Source organism: Sinocyclocheilus anshuiensis, unplaced genomic scaffold (assembly GCF_001515605.1).
Source record: "Sinocyclocheilus anshuiensis isolate Anshui unplaced genomic scaffold, SAMN03320099.WGS_v1.1 scaffold129, whole genome shotgun sequence".
Lineage (NCBI taxonomy): Eukaryota > Metazoa > Chordata > Actinopteri > Cypriniformes > Cyprinidae > Sinocyclocheilus > Sinocyclocheilus anshuiensis.
Window position 1 is genome coordinate 17,791 of NW_015537946.1, and position 14,622 is coordinate 32,412.

At 38.3% G+C, this 14,622-nt stretch overlaps 1 protein-coding gene across 3 annotated transcripts in view; it reads left to right on the forward strand.

The window, feature by feature from the left end:
- The window catches only part of LOC107664023 (autophagy-related protein 2 homolog B-like), a 26,591-nt gene that overhangs the window by 2,811 nt on the left and 9,158 nt on the right, over positions 1 to 14,622 (forward strand). Inside the window, exons 2-31 of one of the 3 annotated variants that reach the window (XM_016454475.1) lie at positions 582 to 755; positions 1,795 to 1,984; positions 2,224 to 2,386; positions 2,974 to 3,126; positions 3,279 to 3,381; positions 3,675 to 3,837; positions 3,996 to 4,175; positions 5,021 to 5,117; positions 5,237 to 5,410; positions 5,497 to 5,648; positions 5,780 to 5,891; positions 5,987 to 6,230; positions 7,195 to 7,351; positions 7,448 to 7,540; positions 7,795 to 7,983; positions 8,075 to 8,348; positions 8,941 to 9,049; positions 9,153 to 9,354; positions 9,449 to 9,591; positions 9,691 to 9,848; positions 10,036 to 10,208; positions 10,316 to 10,466; positions 10,677 to 10,876; positions 11,346 to 11,426; positions 11,623 to 11,729; positions 13,355 to 13,447; positions 13,537 to 13,607; positions 13,690 to 13,766; positions 13,850 to 14,020; positions 14,226 to 14,358. In XM_016454475.1, the coding sequence (XP_016309961.1) occupies positions 1,823 to 1,984; positions 2,224 to 2,386; positions 2,974 to 3,126; positions 3,279 to 3,381; positions 3,675 to 3,837; positions 3,996 to 4,175; positions 5,021 to 5,117; positions 5,237 to 5,410; positions 5,497 to 5,648; positions 5,780 to 5,891; positions 5,987 to 6,230; positions 7,195 to 7,351; positions 7,448 to 7,540; positions 7,795 to 7,983; positions 8,075 to 8,348; positions 8,941 to 9,049; positions 9,153 to 9,354; positions 9,449 to 9,591; positions 9,691 to 9,848; positions 10,036 to 10,208; positions 10,316 to 10,466; positions 10,677 to 10,876; positions 11,346 to 11,426; positions 11,623 to 11,729; positions 13,355 to 13,447; positions 13,537 to 13,607; positions 13,690 to 13,766; positions 13,850 to 14,020; positions 14,226 to 14,358 (4,285 nt within the window). In that variant the 5' untranslated portion in view covers positions 582 to 755; positions 1,795 to 1,822. Of the gene's footprint in view, positions 1 to 435; positions 756 to 1,794; positions 1,985 to 2,223; positions 2,387 to 2,973; positions 3,127 to 3,278; positions 3,382 to 3,674; positions 3,838 to 3,995; positions 4,176 to 5,020; positions 5,118 to 5,236; positions 5,411 to 5,496; positions 5,649 to 5,779; positions 5,892 to 5,986; positions 6,231 to 7,194; positions 7,352 to 7,447; positions 7,541 to 7,794; positions 7,984 to 8,074; positions 8,349 to 8,940; positions 9,050 to 9,152; positions 9,355 to 9,448; positions 9,592 to 9,690; positions 9,849 to 10,035; positions 10,209 to 10,315; positions 10,467 to 10,676; positions 10,877 to 11,345; positions 11,427 to 11,622; positions 11,730 to 13,354; positions 13,448 to 13,536; positions 13,608 to 13,689; positions 13,767 to 13,849; positions 14,021 to 14,225; positions 14,359 to 14,622 lie in introns of those variants that run through there. The other 2 variants (XM_016454469.1, XM_016454482.1) reach the window with 2 other exon arrangements.

Below are 14,622 nucleotides of genomic sequence, written 5' to 3' on the forward strand. Positions count from 1 at the left end.
TACTTTCCCTTCAGCCTGAGGCTTATTCATTTCACGTTTGGTGTGAAAAGGCTTTTATATTTGCCAAAAATATAACTTTTTTATTTTAAAAACAAACAAGCAAGCTCTGTCCAGATGTTAAAAGTAACGCAGAAGTAACGTAACGCATTACTTTCAATAAAAAGTAACGTATTAGTTACTTTTGTATGGAGTAACGCAATATTGTAATGCATTACTTTAAAAGTAACTTTCCCCAACACTGGTTATCAGTTTCTTGTATGCAAATACCGGGGAACGGATTAGATCACAGATTTAAAGAAATGTAAGATTTATAAACCTTGACTTAAGATCATCAGCTAACACCATGTAATTTAAGCCTACTTATCATAAATAAAGCGATTTTACTGTTCTTATATATATATATATATATATATATATATAACAACGCTTCCACTCTCCTGTAGCTGCGCGGATTGGATGCGTAGCAGCTGCGCAGAGCGGATGCTCATGAACACACCGCGCGCAATCACGAGCGTGTTTGTAAACATCATTTAGCCTTATAAGCAGACGAACAGAGATGCTGCTTTCACGCGACCCGACAGCCTCTCATAATCCGCGCGAGGACTACCATCCTCAGTTTAATATAGCTGTTATTACTGAGCGATGCTTCAGTTAAACCGATAAACTTGAATGAAGGTATGAAGGATTGTGTTTAGCCAGCATGCTAGTTCACCTTATGCCAAGAACAACGGTTAGTCAGCTGTTTTGTAATACAGGTAAGTTATTGTCATTCTGATTTTGAATGACCACACAGCAGAGACGGACAAATGTAACCCTCCTTTTTTGCTGTTGTGCAGTGTGACTCCATGATTTGTCATTGTTAGCTGACAAACAAACTCACTAAGAATTGCGCAAACACTGGTGGTCACTATATAACGTTAGTTTCTGTTGATTTGGGCCAGACAGCAACGTCAGTCATGTCAGACAAATAAACACAACTGCATGTCATTTAAAATGATCTCACCACAACCAGGCTTTCTGATGCTGTACTAGAGTACACACATTGAATAGCTGAGTCAATGCCAGTCGTTTGCTGTGAATTGATGGGTTTGCCAAAGTAATCTCAGGCTCTAGAAGTCCTTTGCATCATGGTATTGAATTACTAGTTCTGCAGATGTAATTTGTTCTGGCAGCCACATCAGTTGGAGGTCTGCATTAGTCAGCTAGAGGCAGAATGTGTATTTATCCTGAATTATTGTCATCGACAACTCTTCACTGAATAATTTTGTGGGTGTTTTCAGCAAAACAATGTCAGGATCAAGTTCACTTTTTTTATCAGTTCCACGAGGACTTCTGACACGTGTGTATGTATTTTATGTACTGTCAATCTTTAATGTATTCTGTTCCAGCTTAATGCAAACTTAATGTTAAAGGGGAATCAGAGTTATCAAACTTAAACTAAATCTAAAAGTAAAACCATAAATAACTTTACTTTTTTTTGTTAATTGAAAAATAATAAAAGTATATTAAAAAACCTTAACTTAATTTATTTTCTCATATTCTTTAGCTTAAGTTTAAGTACAAAAATAACTTCAACTAAATAAATCTTAAATAAAAGTTAAGAAATACTTTATAGGCAAAGTAAAAAAAAAACACACTAATAAAATGATGAATAATAATGAAATTAAATTAAGAAAATATAATCGTAATAATTCAGAATATTTACAAAAACTATAATTGTGTATCAATGACACTAAAATAACACTGATGGGAATATGTGGCATTTAATACCTTGAATGTCCTAATTTGTTTCAGTACACACTGAACCCAAGAGCCAGTCAAGATGCCATGGCCATTTTCTGAGTCTATTAAGAAGCGTGCCTGCAGGTACCTGCTGCATCGATATCTTGGTAATTTCCTCCAGGAGAAGCTCAGTTTGGACCAGCTTAGTCTGGACCTCTATCAAGGCACGGGCTCACTTGCTCAAGTGCCGCTGGACAAATGGGTAAGTTCTGTACAATCGTGCTATTGACCCCCTCCCTCAGCAGAACACGTAATTAAACACAAATTTTATTAAAGATGTTTTATCTGATTCCTGCACTAATGGAATCTGACATGTTATTACTGGATATAACTGAGGGTGATTTTCTTAATAGTATTTTCAGCTTATCCCCAAGCAATCATCAAAAAAGATGGTCATCCACAGTTTTACTTCTTTTGCTTTAAAATTGAATTCATCTTCAGTCCCTGAATGAGATCCTGGAATCTGTAGATGCTCCATTTGAGGTGAGTGAGGGCTTCATCCAGGCCATTTCTCTCACTGTGCCATGGGCCTCGCTGCTCCAGGACAACTGTGCACTGGAAGTGAGGGGCTTGAAGATGGTGTTCAGGCCAAGACCTCGAATGGGTAGGAAGCATCTTTGAAATTGAATTATTTTCAGATGACCTCATAAATTTGACAGATGTTTTGATTGCGATGCTAAGCATTCAAAAATTCTGTTTATTCTCATTTACAATGTTTCCTAATATATTTGTATTTGATTGTTTATATTGTACACTGTTTAATGATATATTTTTCTATCTAATAATATTCTTTTATAATGCTATTCTATATTTTCTTTGTCCATCTTTAATTTAAAGTTGAGATGTAACAAAGAAGCGACAGATCATTTATTTTCTATTTGTGATGTACATCAGAGTCAAACAGAATATTGAAAAAGAAAAAAAATGTTTGGCGGGGACTTGGTTATGTCCATCGTTTGATGATTAGATAGAGGGAGATCTGAATGTGAGTTTGCAGGTGTTTGGAAGAAAGGGGAGATCTGATTATGACATTTCAATTAAAACGTGCAAAGTCAAATATAAAAAAAGAAAGATGTACAAATTAATTGTTAACTATAATATCATTAAGATTCGTTTAGAAAATACATAGGGCGAATTAGCATTTTATGTCGACTTTAATGTTGTTTATGCCCATTGTAAATCTTTTTTAAGCATCAGGCATGGAGCCCATGTGCTGGTCCAGCTTCATGACCAGCAGTATGCAGCTGGCCAAAGAGTGTCTAAGCCAAAGACTCACTGATGATCAGGGAGAGAGCTTGCAACCTCTGGAGGGTCTGGAAAAGTTTGCAGAGACTATTGAGACAGGTATGCCTCTTCCTGTAGACCATAAAATCATTTAAATGTAAGACTTACTTATTTATTGACTGATTGATTGGTTGCCTAGAGCTATTGAATCAGATTATGTCTTTCAGTGATTCCCTGTCAATGACTGATCCTTTCCCTGTTCTCTTTGTTAGTGTTGAGGAGAGTCAAGGTCACTTTTGTGGATACTGTCCTGCGGATGGAACACGTTCCTGAAAATTCTAAAACTGGCATTGCCCTCGAACTCCGAATCAATAAGTAAGTTCTGGAGATTTACAGTGGGTACGGAAAGTATTCAGACCCCCTTAAATTTTTCACTCTTTGTTATATTGCAGCCATTTGCTAAAATCATTTAAGTTAATTTTTTTTCCTCATTAATGTACACACAGCACCCCATATTGACAGAAAAACACAGAATTGTTGACATTGAAAAATTTAAGGGGGTCTGAATACTTTCCGTACCCACTGTAACTAAATGTTTTCGACACTACAACATGATATGTTTTCTTTTGAATCATCACCACACTGTCTGTACGTTTTGTGATATTCAGGATGGTTTACTGTGATGAGAGTGTGGAGGAGGGCTCCAGTGTCAATATCCATCAGCCTACTACATTTGCACATAAAAACCTCACTCTGGAAGGTGCCTATGTGTTCTGGGATGAGTTTTCAGAATCAGCACGTGCCGGCCTCAAATCATCCCCCACTCAAACAGTGAGTATCTATTCTGCTGCAATCAAAAATCATCTTGACCTCAGCCTAACTTGACCCTATAGCAGTACAATAACTTCAAGTGCAAAAACATTTTTTTGTTGCTGTTTAGCAGTACAATTCCAAAGCCTGCGAAAACATATGTTCTTTATACATTAAAGGAAACTGAACCCAAGCTTTCGCCGAGTTGGAACCCAAAAATCATCTGTGAGCCTCACCCTCAGTTCCCAGAACCTGTGTCTTCTAGTACACCATTTGAGCCAGTGCAGATGGGCTGCCTTTGTGGTAAACTGGAGCTGTCCGTGGTTCTGAAGCAAAATGAAGCCATGCCCGGAGCTAAGGTGGGTACATATACCACACAGTTACAAATATACAGTTATTTTAATTCTTTCTTTCTATAAAAGTATTGCACAGGTTAGCCTAGCTTCCTTTTTTGAAATGATAATTCCTTGAGTGAATGTGTTCCACTATGTTTGACAACCAGAAAGTATTTAAATGCTTTTTGTCTTCATTTTTAACAATATTTCTATTGTTTTATGAATTAGAGCATAGCAAACTTTTTGTGTATTTCTTTAAATTGAATTTCACTTTGTGTGATAATTTATTATCTAATGCTTTAACATTAATACATTTTTAGCTGTGTCTTAAAGGGGGACCACTAACAAGATGGGCTTTTAATAAAACTTGGCTGTCTATGCAGTAGAAACTGAAAAAAATGAAATTGGTGCTACACAACTAGAGAAACCAAAAAAAAAAGGGCTGTAGCCTTCCCTTTTTCCAAAATCTTCAGCACTCATAATGCACTTTTGATTTTGGCACGCACTCCTGTCAATCCGACAAAAGGTGGAAACAAATGCAGAAGTTCAATCTGTAATTTAACAAAATTACACCGGATAAAGACCACCGGATAACCCAAAATTATGCATTTTGCTTAATCTGGCTGATTTTTTTCTGACAAATAAACTGGGATATCTGGGTGCAGGTAACAAAGAGAAAGAGTACACATTATTTGTTTACATATATTATCTACATTGTAACAATGCAAAGCTGTTTGAAAATCTGAATTTGTCTTTTAATTGTCCAATTACATTTTGGATCAACTGTATTTCTGAATGGATTAGTCAAAACAAAAGGCATGATGTATATTTTTTTTAATGATAAATTTTAATGACTGGTCTTTTCACAGTTGGATATTGATGGGCAGTTTGATTCTCTAATCATGCTGCTTTCACCACAACAAGTCCACCTCCTACTGGACATGTTTGGGGTTTTCTCTAGCTCAGGTGACATTTTGTTCTATTCATATATGATTTTCCCATATGGTTTCCTCATTAAATAAAATCGTCGATAAATTGTTTCCAATGAATCTGACGACTGCTTCTTTTATATTGCTTATATACAGCCGTACAGGAGTGGTCTGCTATAGGAAAGGATAGGAAGAGTCGGCCCATGCAGCAGGAGGATGAGTATCGCCTCCACATGGAGCTCAACCGCTGCCTGAAGAAAGACACCATTACAGGTGCCACTGACCAGGAACTGTTTGAAAGCCAGACCACCAGAACGGTGTCCAGTAGAGGTTAGTTTAGCACAGCAAATCTTTTAATTCTACATTCTGTTTTTGCATCTCTAAATACATATTTAATCTGTTTCTTGTTTGGACAGAGGACGTCTTTTTCTCCATGGCTGATATGGACATGTCACACAGCCTGTCATCTTTGCCTCCGCTTGGGGATCCACCCACTGTGGATCTAGATTTGTCTGTAAATAGCAACTACTCCACCTCCCTGGGGGAGTCGCCATCTGGAAATGTAGCCGTAGGTCACCACTTCTCACTTTAACATTGAACTCCGTGTTTCATAATTAGTGTTTAATGATCGATTATGTCACCATTCATTGGCTCATTATGATATTACAAGTGCAAAACATTTTTTGACACATTCCTTAGACGGTATGGGACGAGTTCATGGATGTTCCTAGACAGAAGGAGAAGCAGACAAATGAGATGCCGCATCTTTCCAGAGATTCTCAGCTTACCCACAAGTTGCTCCGGCAGACATGTATGTCCCGTTATCAGCTTTATGATTTATGGTAATTGTTGACCCTTATGACTATATTTAATCAATAAGAACTCTACCCTATGTGTGATCTCTAGCTCATCCATCTAAAGGCCACTGTGATGATTCCAGGCCTGAGCTGGTTCTCAGGCTCACAGTGGGCAGTCTCTGCCTGTCTGTCCTCCATATTGACCCCCTTCCACCTCCAGACTCCTCCCGCAGCCATCTTGCACCAATGGCTTCAGAGTTTTTCCGTATTCTGTCTGTAAATCAACTCCCTGCTGGGAGTTTCCTGCAATCACGAACTGTCTTTGATGAAGCCTGTCCACATGATCATCTCAGGTAAGCTTTCACTTAAAATTAAATACAGAATATTATAGAAATGGTGGTTTAATATTTTGTTATCAGCCTTCTTTCAAATATCGATGATTACATTTTAAGTCTGGAGTGCATTCTGAGACAATTTCAGGACATTGGTCAGGGAAACATCCTTTAGTTGAATGGCTGACATTGGATGTCAGGGATGTCAGAGATGAGAGAGGTGGGACAGCAATAACTTTGCTCCATTGACCGGGAAAACTGAATCTTTTAACCAGTCTATAGGAAATTTAAACCTGTGGCTTAGCAGAATAACAATGAAAGCAAAAGATAAAGTCACATATCCTAAGGTGAGCATGTACAAAGGGCCTAAGAAAGGACCTAAGACAGAGCCTTGTGGAACCCCATACTTAAAGGGTTAGTTCACCCAAAAATGAAAATTAGGCTGTGTTTTACTCACCCCCGAGGCATCCTAGGTGTATATGACTTTCTTCTTTCAGACGAATCCAGTTGGAGTTATATTAAAAATTGTCCTGGCTATTCCAAGCTCTATCATTGCAGTCAGCGGGTGTTGCAGTGCTTCAGTCCCAAAGAAGTTAAATAAAAAGCACCCATCCATAAAAAAAAGTCTCACATGGCTCCGGGGGGCGAACAAAGGCCTCCCGTAGCAAATCGATGCGTTTTTGTAAGAAAAATATCCATATTCAAAACGTAATAATCACTTTAATCTAGCTTGCGCCAACAGTTGTACACGGAAGCAGTTCCGGGCTGATGACATATGAGGTCAGCGCTGCGCATGCGCCGCTCAGAAGTGACGTACGCAGAAGCGCAGCGGAGAGATCAAAACAAAACTAGGATGCCTCTGGGGTGAGTAAAACACAGCCTAATTTTCATTTTTGGGTGAAGTAACCCTTTAACCTATGCTTATTTGAGTGTATTTTTTTTTGTATTTTAAGGTAATGTAAAATGCATTTTTCTTTATCTTCAGGTTCATTGGTCAGGGATTAAAGGTGACATACGAGCACTGTCAAGGCTCCAGTGTACGTACATTAAACACGGATCTCTCTCTGAGCCAGGTGGAGCTTTTGGAATGTCTGTACTCTACTGACAGCCACACTACACAGAGTGGAATCCAGTACACCGAGGTGTTTTTTTTTTTGTCTGTTGACAAACATTATATGTGCACAGAATAGTTATCTTACATAATAATGATGATATTTGTTTCTTGTGTCAAACATTAGCTTCTTACATTCGATGTCTCAGCCAGTAGTGATTCTCCTCCTCCTATATGCCTACATTTACTCTACAAACTAACAGAACGCAGAGGCCCGCAGGTAACTTCCTGAAGTATTTCAACATCTTGCATGGTGCTGATGAGAGTACTTCCTCATAATAAAGTAAATGGCCTAATGAATATGTCCTTGTCTGGACCATCTATATGATGTTTTACTAGTAACATTAATCATTTGATTTTTATAGCCTTTATTTATACTTCAAATTTTTATAGCCTTTATTTATACTTCAAATGAATCACAAATTTAGCTACTTGCAGACAGTAAGCATGATCCAACACTTTCTTTTTCATCAGGGCGGGCAGGTACGTCTGAGTACTATACCTCGTAGGGCAGAATTGCAAGTGGAGCTGGGTAAAGTGCGCTCAGAGTGTGATGTCAGCATTGTGGACAGGCTCAACTCCTTACTTCAGCCTCAGAAACTGGTTACCACGGAGATGATGGCATCTCACATGTACACCTCCTACAATAAACATGTCAGTCTGGTGAGAAACATTATCTCTCTGTACTTAATTTATTTTCATTTATTTTTATGTCACTTTGCATCTTATTGGGGTTGTGTGTTTTCCTCACAAGCACAAGGCCTTCGCAGAGGTCTTCCTGGATGATAGTCGTACCCCAGCACACTGCCATATGTCTGTGTCAATAAATGCACCTCTACTGGTGCTAGTGGTGCGGTTTCCAATCCCAGATCTGCGCTCGGATCAGGAGAGGGGCCCCTGGTTTAAGAAGTCCCTGCAGAAAGAGCTGCTGCAGCTGGAGCTGGAAGATCTGGAGCTCAAGACAGAGTTCACTGGAGGAAACTCATCAGAGCAGACTAAGATGGAGCTCACTTTCAAGGAGCTCAATGGTACTCATTTACAGACAGAGTCATCCTGATCAAGGCATAAAAATAATCTTGCATCTTTGCATTTTCAGTTTAAGAGACAAGGAAACTGGCTGTTTTACTGACTTTTAAATTGAGTTTGAGTTTTGAATGTTCCTCTGCAGTCGTTCCCCATATACACGATACAGAGAAACTTTTATGCACTTTGTTTTACTACTTCTTTTCTAAAAAGAGTAATGCATATTTAATGCAAATTAGATTTGAATTCCTGAAGGTTTCTGATAGTTTTCTTGTTTTTTGTGGTCTGTGCAGAAGAATCGACACAAGCATGACTATCTTTACAGTATAATGGCACCAATGGATTATTCATGCCAAAAAGAAAAAGCTAATTCAGTATGCAAAAAAAGCAAGACAGGATAACAATAGCAATTCAAATATAATTTTTTAAAACATTAATAAGTGATAATATACAAATATTACATTTACGTTATTATATATAGCAGATACGAAATACAGAACCAATTTTTAAATGTTATTTCTAAGGAAAGCTTTTGGCTTTTATGCATTTGTATTTTAACACACCGTTAATCATACAATGTCTTTTCTGTTACACTAGGATCATTCCAAGAAGACAAAGATCATCCTGCAGCCAGGTTCTTACGAGTCGCTAACACCATGGAGGAGGACATGACATCTTCCGACTGTGGCAAATTCGACTGGCCCAGGTATGCTGTGCTCTCTATCCTGTTTTGTTCATGATCATTCTATGGATCTTTACTGATAAAATTCATCAAGATACAGAAACTAAAATGTTCTGCTCCCATTCAGAGTGGTTCTGAAGGTGAACCCCATGGCTGTGCACTCCATCTTAGAGCGTGTAACAGCTGAGGAAGAGGAGGAAGAAGCGGATGGTCACTCACAAGAGGAAGAGGAGGAAGGAGCTGCCCACTCCCTGAAGGATGTGTGTGATTTTGGCAAACCTGAGCCATCCCCTTTTTCCTCACGGCGTGTCATGTATGAGAATGAGGAGGTATAGCGTTTTTCATTGTCTCCTAAATTGTGTGATCATTTTATTAATTATCAGTTGTGAATAATTATGGGTAATAACTTTGCGCCTCATGCAGATGGTCATCCCAGGAGACGTGGTGGAAATGACGGAATTCCAGGAGAAAACCATTAGCAACTCCCGCTATATCCTTGAGCTGTTTTTCCCCAGTGTGCAGCTCTCTTTGCCCAATAAAGACTTTTATGAAAAACTACACAACAGGTAATTAATGCATGAAGAAAACGTCACAGCTTAGAAATCTACATGTGCATCATACAAAATTATTTTGAATTTCTGCTGTAATGAGCTCTTTTCTTCCAGGATTAATAATGACCTGCTGCTATGGGAGCCCACTGCTCCATCTCCAGTAGAGACGGTGGAGAACATCCCGTATGGGGTGGGTCTGTCTGTAGCCAGTCAACTCATTAACACATACAGTAAAGACAGCTTCAGTCAGTTCAGATCTGCTGGCCCTGAGGGTAAAGAACATTTCCCCTTCTGCTCACTTGAATATTTAACATCAGCCTAGAATGAACATGCATGAACATACTTTTTGATAATAATGCCAGGACTTTGTTTTGGAAAGATGTTTTCAGGTATTCATTTCATCTGACATGCTGTCTGTTAGTCATTTGTTCTGAATTTTTTCACATTATGTGTGTGAAGAGGAGGAGAGTGGTTCTGAGGAAGAATTCCTGCAGTATTACACTCCTGCTGAACTGGGCTATAGGAACAGGAGAAAGAAGAGGAGTAAGATGCAGCCTAAGAACTCTCAGAGCCTCTTTTCCATCGTCCTGTCTGTTAACCACGGCCTGCTGGCTCTGCACACACAGCTAAAGGTATTACATCAGTATTGCAAAGATAGTGCTTCAATATCGAGTCATTATCTAGCCAAGTAGTGTAAGCAACTTACATAGTCTTATGTAATGAATGACAATACTTCCAGCAGGATGATAATAGTGTGTTACCAAAAAAACACGGTGAATTTTGGATGGAGGTAAAAAACGGGACGCTGTTTGGTGTGACGCAGCATGAAGGCTACAAAGACCAGCATTATGTCTGCTTCCACACGTCTCAGGCCTGCCTCTATCACCAAGGTAAACAAAAACTTGTTTTTGTTGTTTAGCCTTTTATTTTTTCAATTATTTTATATGATTGTGCAGATACCTGGTTATATTATTGTTAATTGTGTAAACTAAAATATATAGATGTTTGACCATAGATTTCTGTGTATATATATATTTTTTAATCCTTTTTTTTTTTTTTGGTGTTTGTTTAATGACATCATGGTATATTTAATTCCTCAGGCACGGTGGATGGAGATGCCCCTGAATGGAATGTTAATCTGCCCTGCAGGACGCGTCCTCATTGGCTGGAGCCTGTGATGTATGCATCTGAATCTACCCCAGAAAGGACATCTCCCTCTGAGGGGCTCAGTTTGGAGCCCCATAGCATGCTGTCTGTCGCTGTTAAAATTTCCTCCCACAACACAGAGCGCAATGTCAAGGTAAACCAAATAATTGCCATAGTTAAATGCTGTTCAAAACAATATACCGTTTAAAACTAAAGAATAAAGATAAAAATAAAATAATAAAATTCATACTTTTAGTTAGGATGCATTCAGTTGATGCTGTTCTTTTGAACTTTGTATTCATCAAAGAATCCTGAAAAAATATTAATAAGCACAATTGTTTTCAAAATGCTAATAATAACAAATGATTTCTAAAGGATCACGTGACACTGAAGACTGGAATCATGGCTGCTGATAATATAGATTTGCCATTGTTGGAATAAATTACATTTTTAAATGTGTTATATGTTATGAGTTATTATAACTTGGTATAATGTTTCATAATAACTTTTTACTGTTTTACTGTGTTTTTTTTGAAGAAACGTTGATCAAAAAAACATAAAAAATCCTGTTTGTGTTATTAAACTTGTAACTGGATCTGCTGCACATCTTCCTGTACTTTCAGGAGTTTCTCACAGCCATTGGCATCAGGGGAGTTACGCTGGAGCACAGAGTGGTGCCTTCAAGTCTGGGCTGGTATGACCAGGTAATAAAATATATATAAAAACCTCATGCAAACCACATGAAAGAAGAGCGCCTTTTAACATGTACTTTTAAGGTGGGCTTGTGGACATCTCAAAAAGGTGTAAAGATAAATGAGAGTTGTTGAATCAGTTAGTAACATAGCTGACTTGTAGTTCATTAACCTGTGCTAAACATTACGGTTTGTCTTTCCCCTGTAGATAGTCAACTTTTTAAATGTGTCAAATGAGCCGGTGCTTGGCTACACACCCCCATCATCTGTGTCCACCCTCCACCTGCATCTGTGGAGCTGCTCACTGGATTACAGGTGATACATTTAGTTAGATTCTAGCATAATCTTTACCGATACATCTATCCAGTATTTAAAGAGATAAATAATGCCTCAAAAAATGGTTTGGAGACTTACAATGGAATTCAATGAAATTTAATTGCATTTCACTCAAGTGGCATCTGCAAAGAAATGAAGCTCAGAACTAACGTCACCAAAATGTGTCCAAATTCTTTTGTCTAATTTTTGAGCAACATATTTGTTTTTGTTTAGGTAACAAACGTAACGAACTTAGCTGTAAAAGGTGTTTGTGCTGTCTTTGTTTAAAATAAATACAACTTGGTTTAGTTATTAGATGTTAGTTTGTTGACCAATCTAACAATCACAAATAATCTCCTATATAATTTAACTCACATAAGCTGCCACCCCAAAGTGAGCTTTCAGCAGTTTCTTAAACATTGACAGAGATTTAGCAGAGCTGATATGTAGCGGCAACTCATTCCACAATCTCAGCCCCATTACTGCAAAAGCCCTATCACCTTTTTGATGACGAATTGTCCTAGGCACTACCAGAAGTTTATAGATTTCTGAGCGCAAGGCTCTAGGGGGGTTATAAGGTATCAAGAGGTTTGTGAGGTACAAAGGTGCCTGGTTGTTTAATGATTTATATACAAAAATTTAAATCTTATATTTAATTCTAAAACAAACGGAGCCAGCGCAAATTTGCAAGTACCGGGGAGATAGAAACATATTTCTTGATTGTAATCAAGCCAAGGATGCGGCAGAGATGCCCCTGTACAGCGAGTTACAAAAATCCAAACGTGATAGGACAAATGTATGAATAACTCTTTCGAAGTTGCCATTTGACAAAAAGTGTTTGGTTTTAGCCCAAATGGCGCAGATTATAAAAGCAAGCACTTACCACAGAATTTATTTGCTTTTCCATTTTTAAATTATCATCAATCTGATAACCTAAATCTCTAACCGATGTTTTAAAATATGGTGTCAATGGGCTTAAATCTAAAAGGGATTTAGCAGAATCTTTTGGCTGGCCAAAAACAATAACCTCAGTCTTGTCTTCATTTAGCATTAAAGGGGTCATATGATGCGATTTCAAGTTTTCCTTTCTCTTTGGAGTGTTACAAGCTGATTGTTGCCATCCAATTTTTAATATTGTTTAAACACGCTAAAAGGGTGTCAAGAGATTTCGTTGGGTGTTTTAGTGGCAGGTAGAGTTGGGTATCATCGGCAAAGCAGTGGAATGATACTCCATGCTTTCTAAAAATGCTACCTAAGGGGAGCAGATATAAGGAAAACAGTGTAGGAGAAAGAATAGATCCCTGTGGGACCCCCCATGGAAGCAATCTTTTCCTAGAGATTGAATCTCCATAATTAACTGAGAAATATCTGTCACTTAGAAAAGATCGAAACCATTTCAAGACCATGCCTTTCAGGCCTACCAGATTTTCAAGACGAGAGATGAGAATTTCATGATCTATCACGTCGAAAGCCGCACTAAGATCCAATAGTACTAAAATAACACAGTCTCCCTTATCTAGCGCTAAAAAGATGTCGTTGAAAACTTTTCTTATGCACAGAATGTATATATGGTGCTTTTCTTTTGAAAGACCGTTTGGATCTAAGCAGTAGTTTTCTCTTTCTAGACCTTTGTATTTACCTGTGAGATCTCTGCTGACCGTGGAGACCTTCAGCATCTCTAGCAGTGTGTCTTTAGATCATTCTTCCTCCAGTCTGAGGTAAAAGCAGTTCTAGACATTTTTTGTTTCTGTAATTGAACATTTTCTAGTCGCTTTTCTCATATTTTTCATACTTTCTTCCCTTACAGAATAATTTTAGATGATGCTGCATTGTTTCTGTCTGACAAGATCAATGCTGTGTCTGTTAATCTGGCACGAGGTGAGGAGGCTTTCACATCAGTGCAGTTTCAGAATCTGTAAGCCAAGGATGCTGGTTTCATTTCTTATTATTGTGACTTCAGACTATGTCCAGGTGGTTGATATGGGGACTCTGGAATTGAGGATCACAGCAGTCAAACCAGGACCAGATGGCAAAATGGTATGAAAGAAGGTTGTCTGCTCTCTGACACAGGATGCCCCAATTTTTTCTGTCTTTATCTTGTGCCATTTATATCTCTTTAGACAGAGCCAAGGTTTGAGCTGCGTTGCTCCAGTGATGTTATTCACATTCGCACCTGTTCAGACTCCTGTGCCGCTCTCATGAACCTTATTCAGTACATAGCCAGCTATGGAGATCTACTGCCCCCTTCTGGACTGGAGGCTAAACGCAGAAGCACTAAGCAAAGGGTGAAGGTCAGTTCAATTGAAAAATATTTTTCTGTGAGTTTCTTAATAACGTCGATAATGAGAGAGACAATTATGCCTAATATTTAAAGTCAAACTATCAAATTATTTATTATCAGACAAACTTGACGGATGTTTTGATACTTGTGTTGCTATTAGCACATTTGAGCTATTGTTTTTGGGTGTCATAATGAAGATGTTTAATGTTTGCCAGACTGAAGCAGTGAGTCGCCCACCAGCTCAGGCACCTTTGCTTCCTGAAGCGGAGCAGCAGATTCTTCAGGATCTGATGAGTGATGCTATGGAAGAGACCGACAGCCTGCAGTGTCATATGCTGCCACAGAACGGTCAGACTTTATTTATTTATTTTCCAAAACTTTTCAGTCTAGCGCTTGTTTTAAAATCATACATTTAACACGCGTCATCCTATTTTACTAATGTAATCTGAGTAAGACAGGATGTTTAGTAATTAAAAAATTAATGCCAGTGCTTAAAATTATGAATCAGAAATCAACTGGTTTCCATGAAATAGCAGAATGGAGCCAGGTGGTTGAAGGGAAGGGAGTAACATCAGCTGAAAAGAACAGTCATATCATAGGTGGACCAAGTTT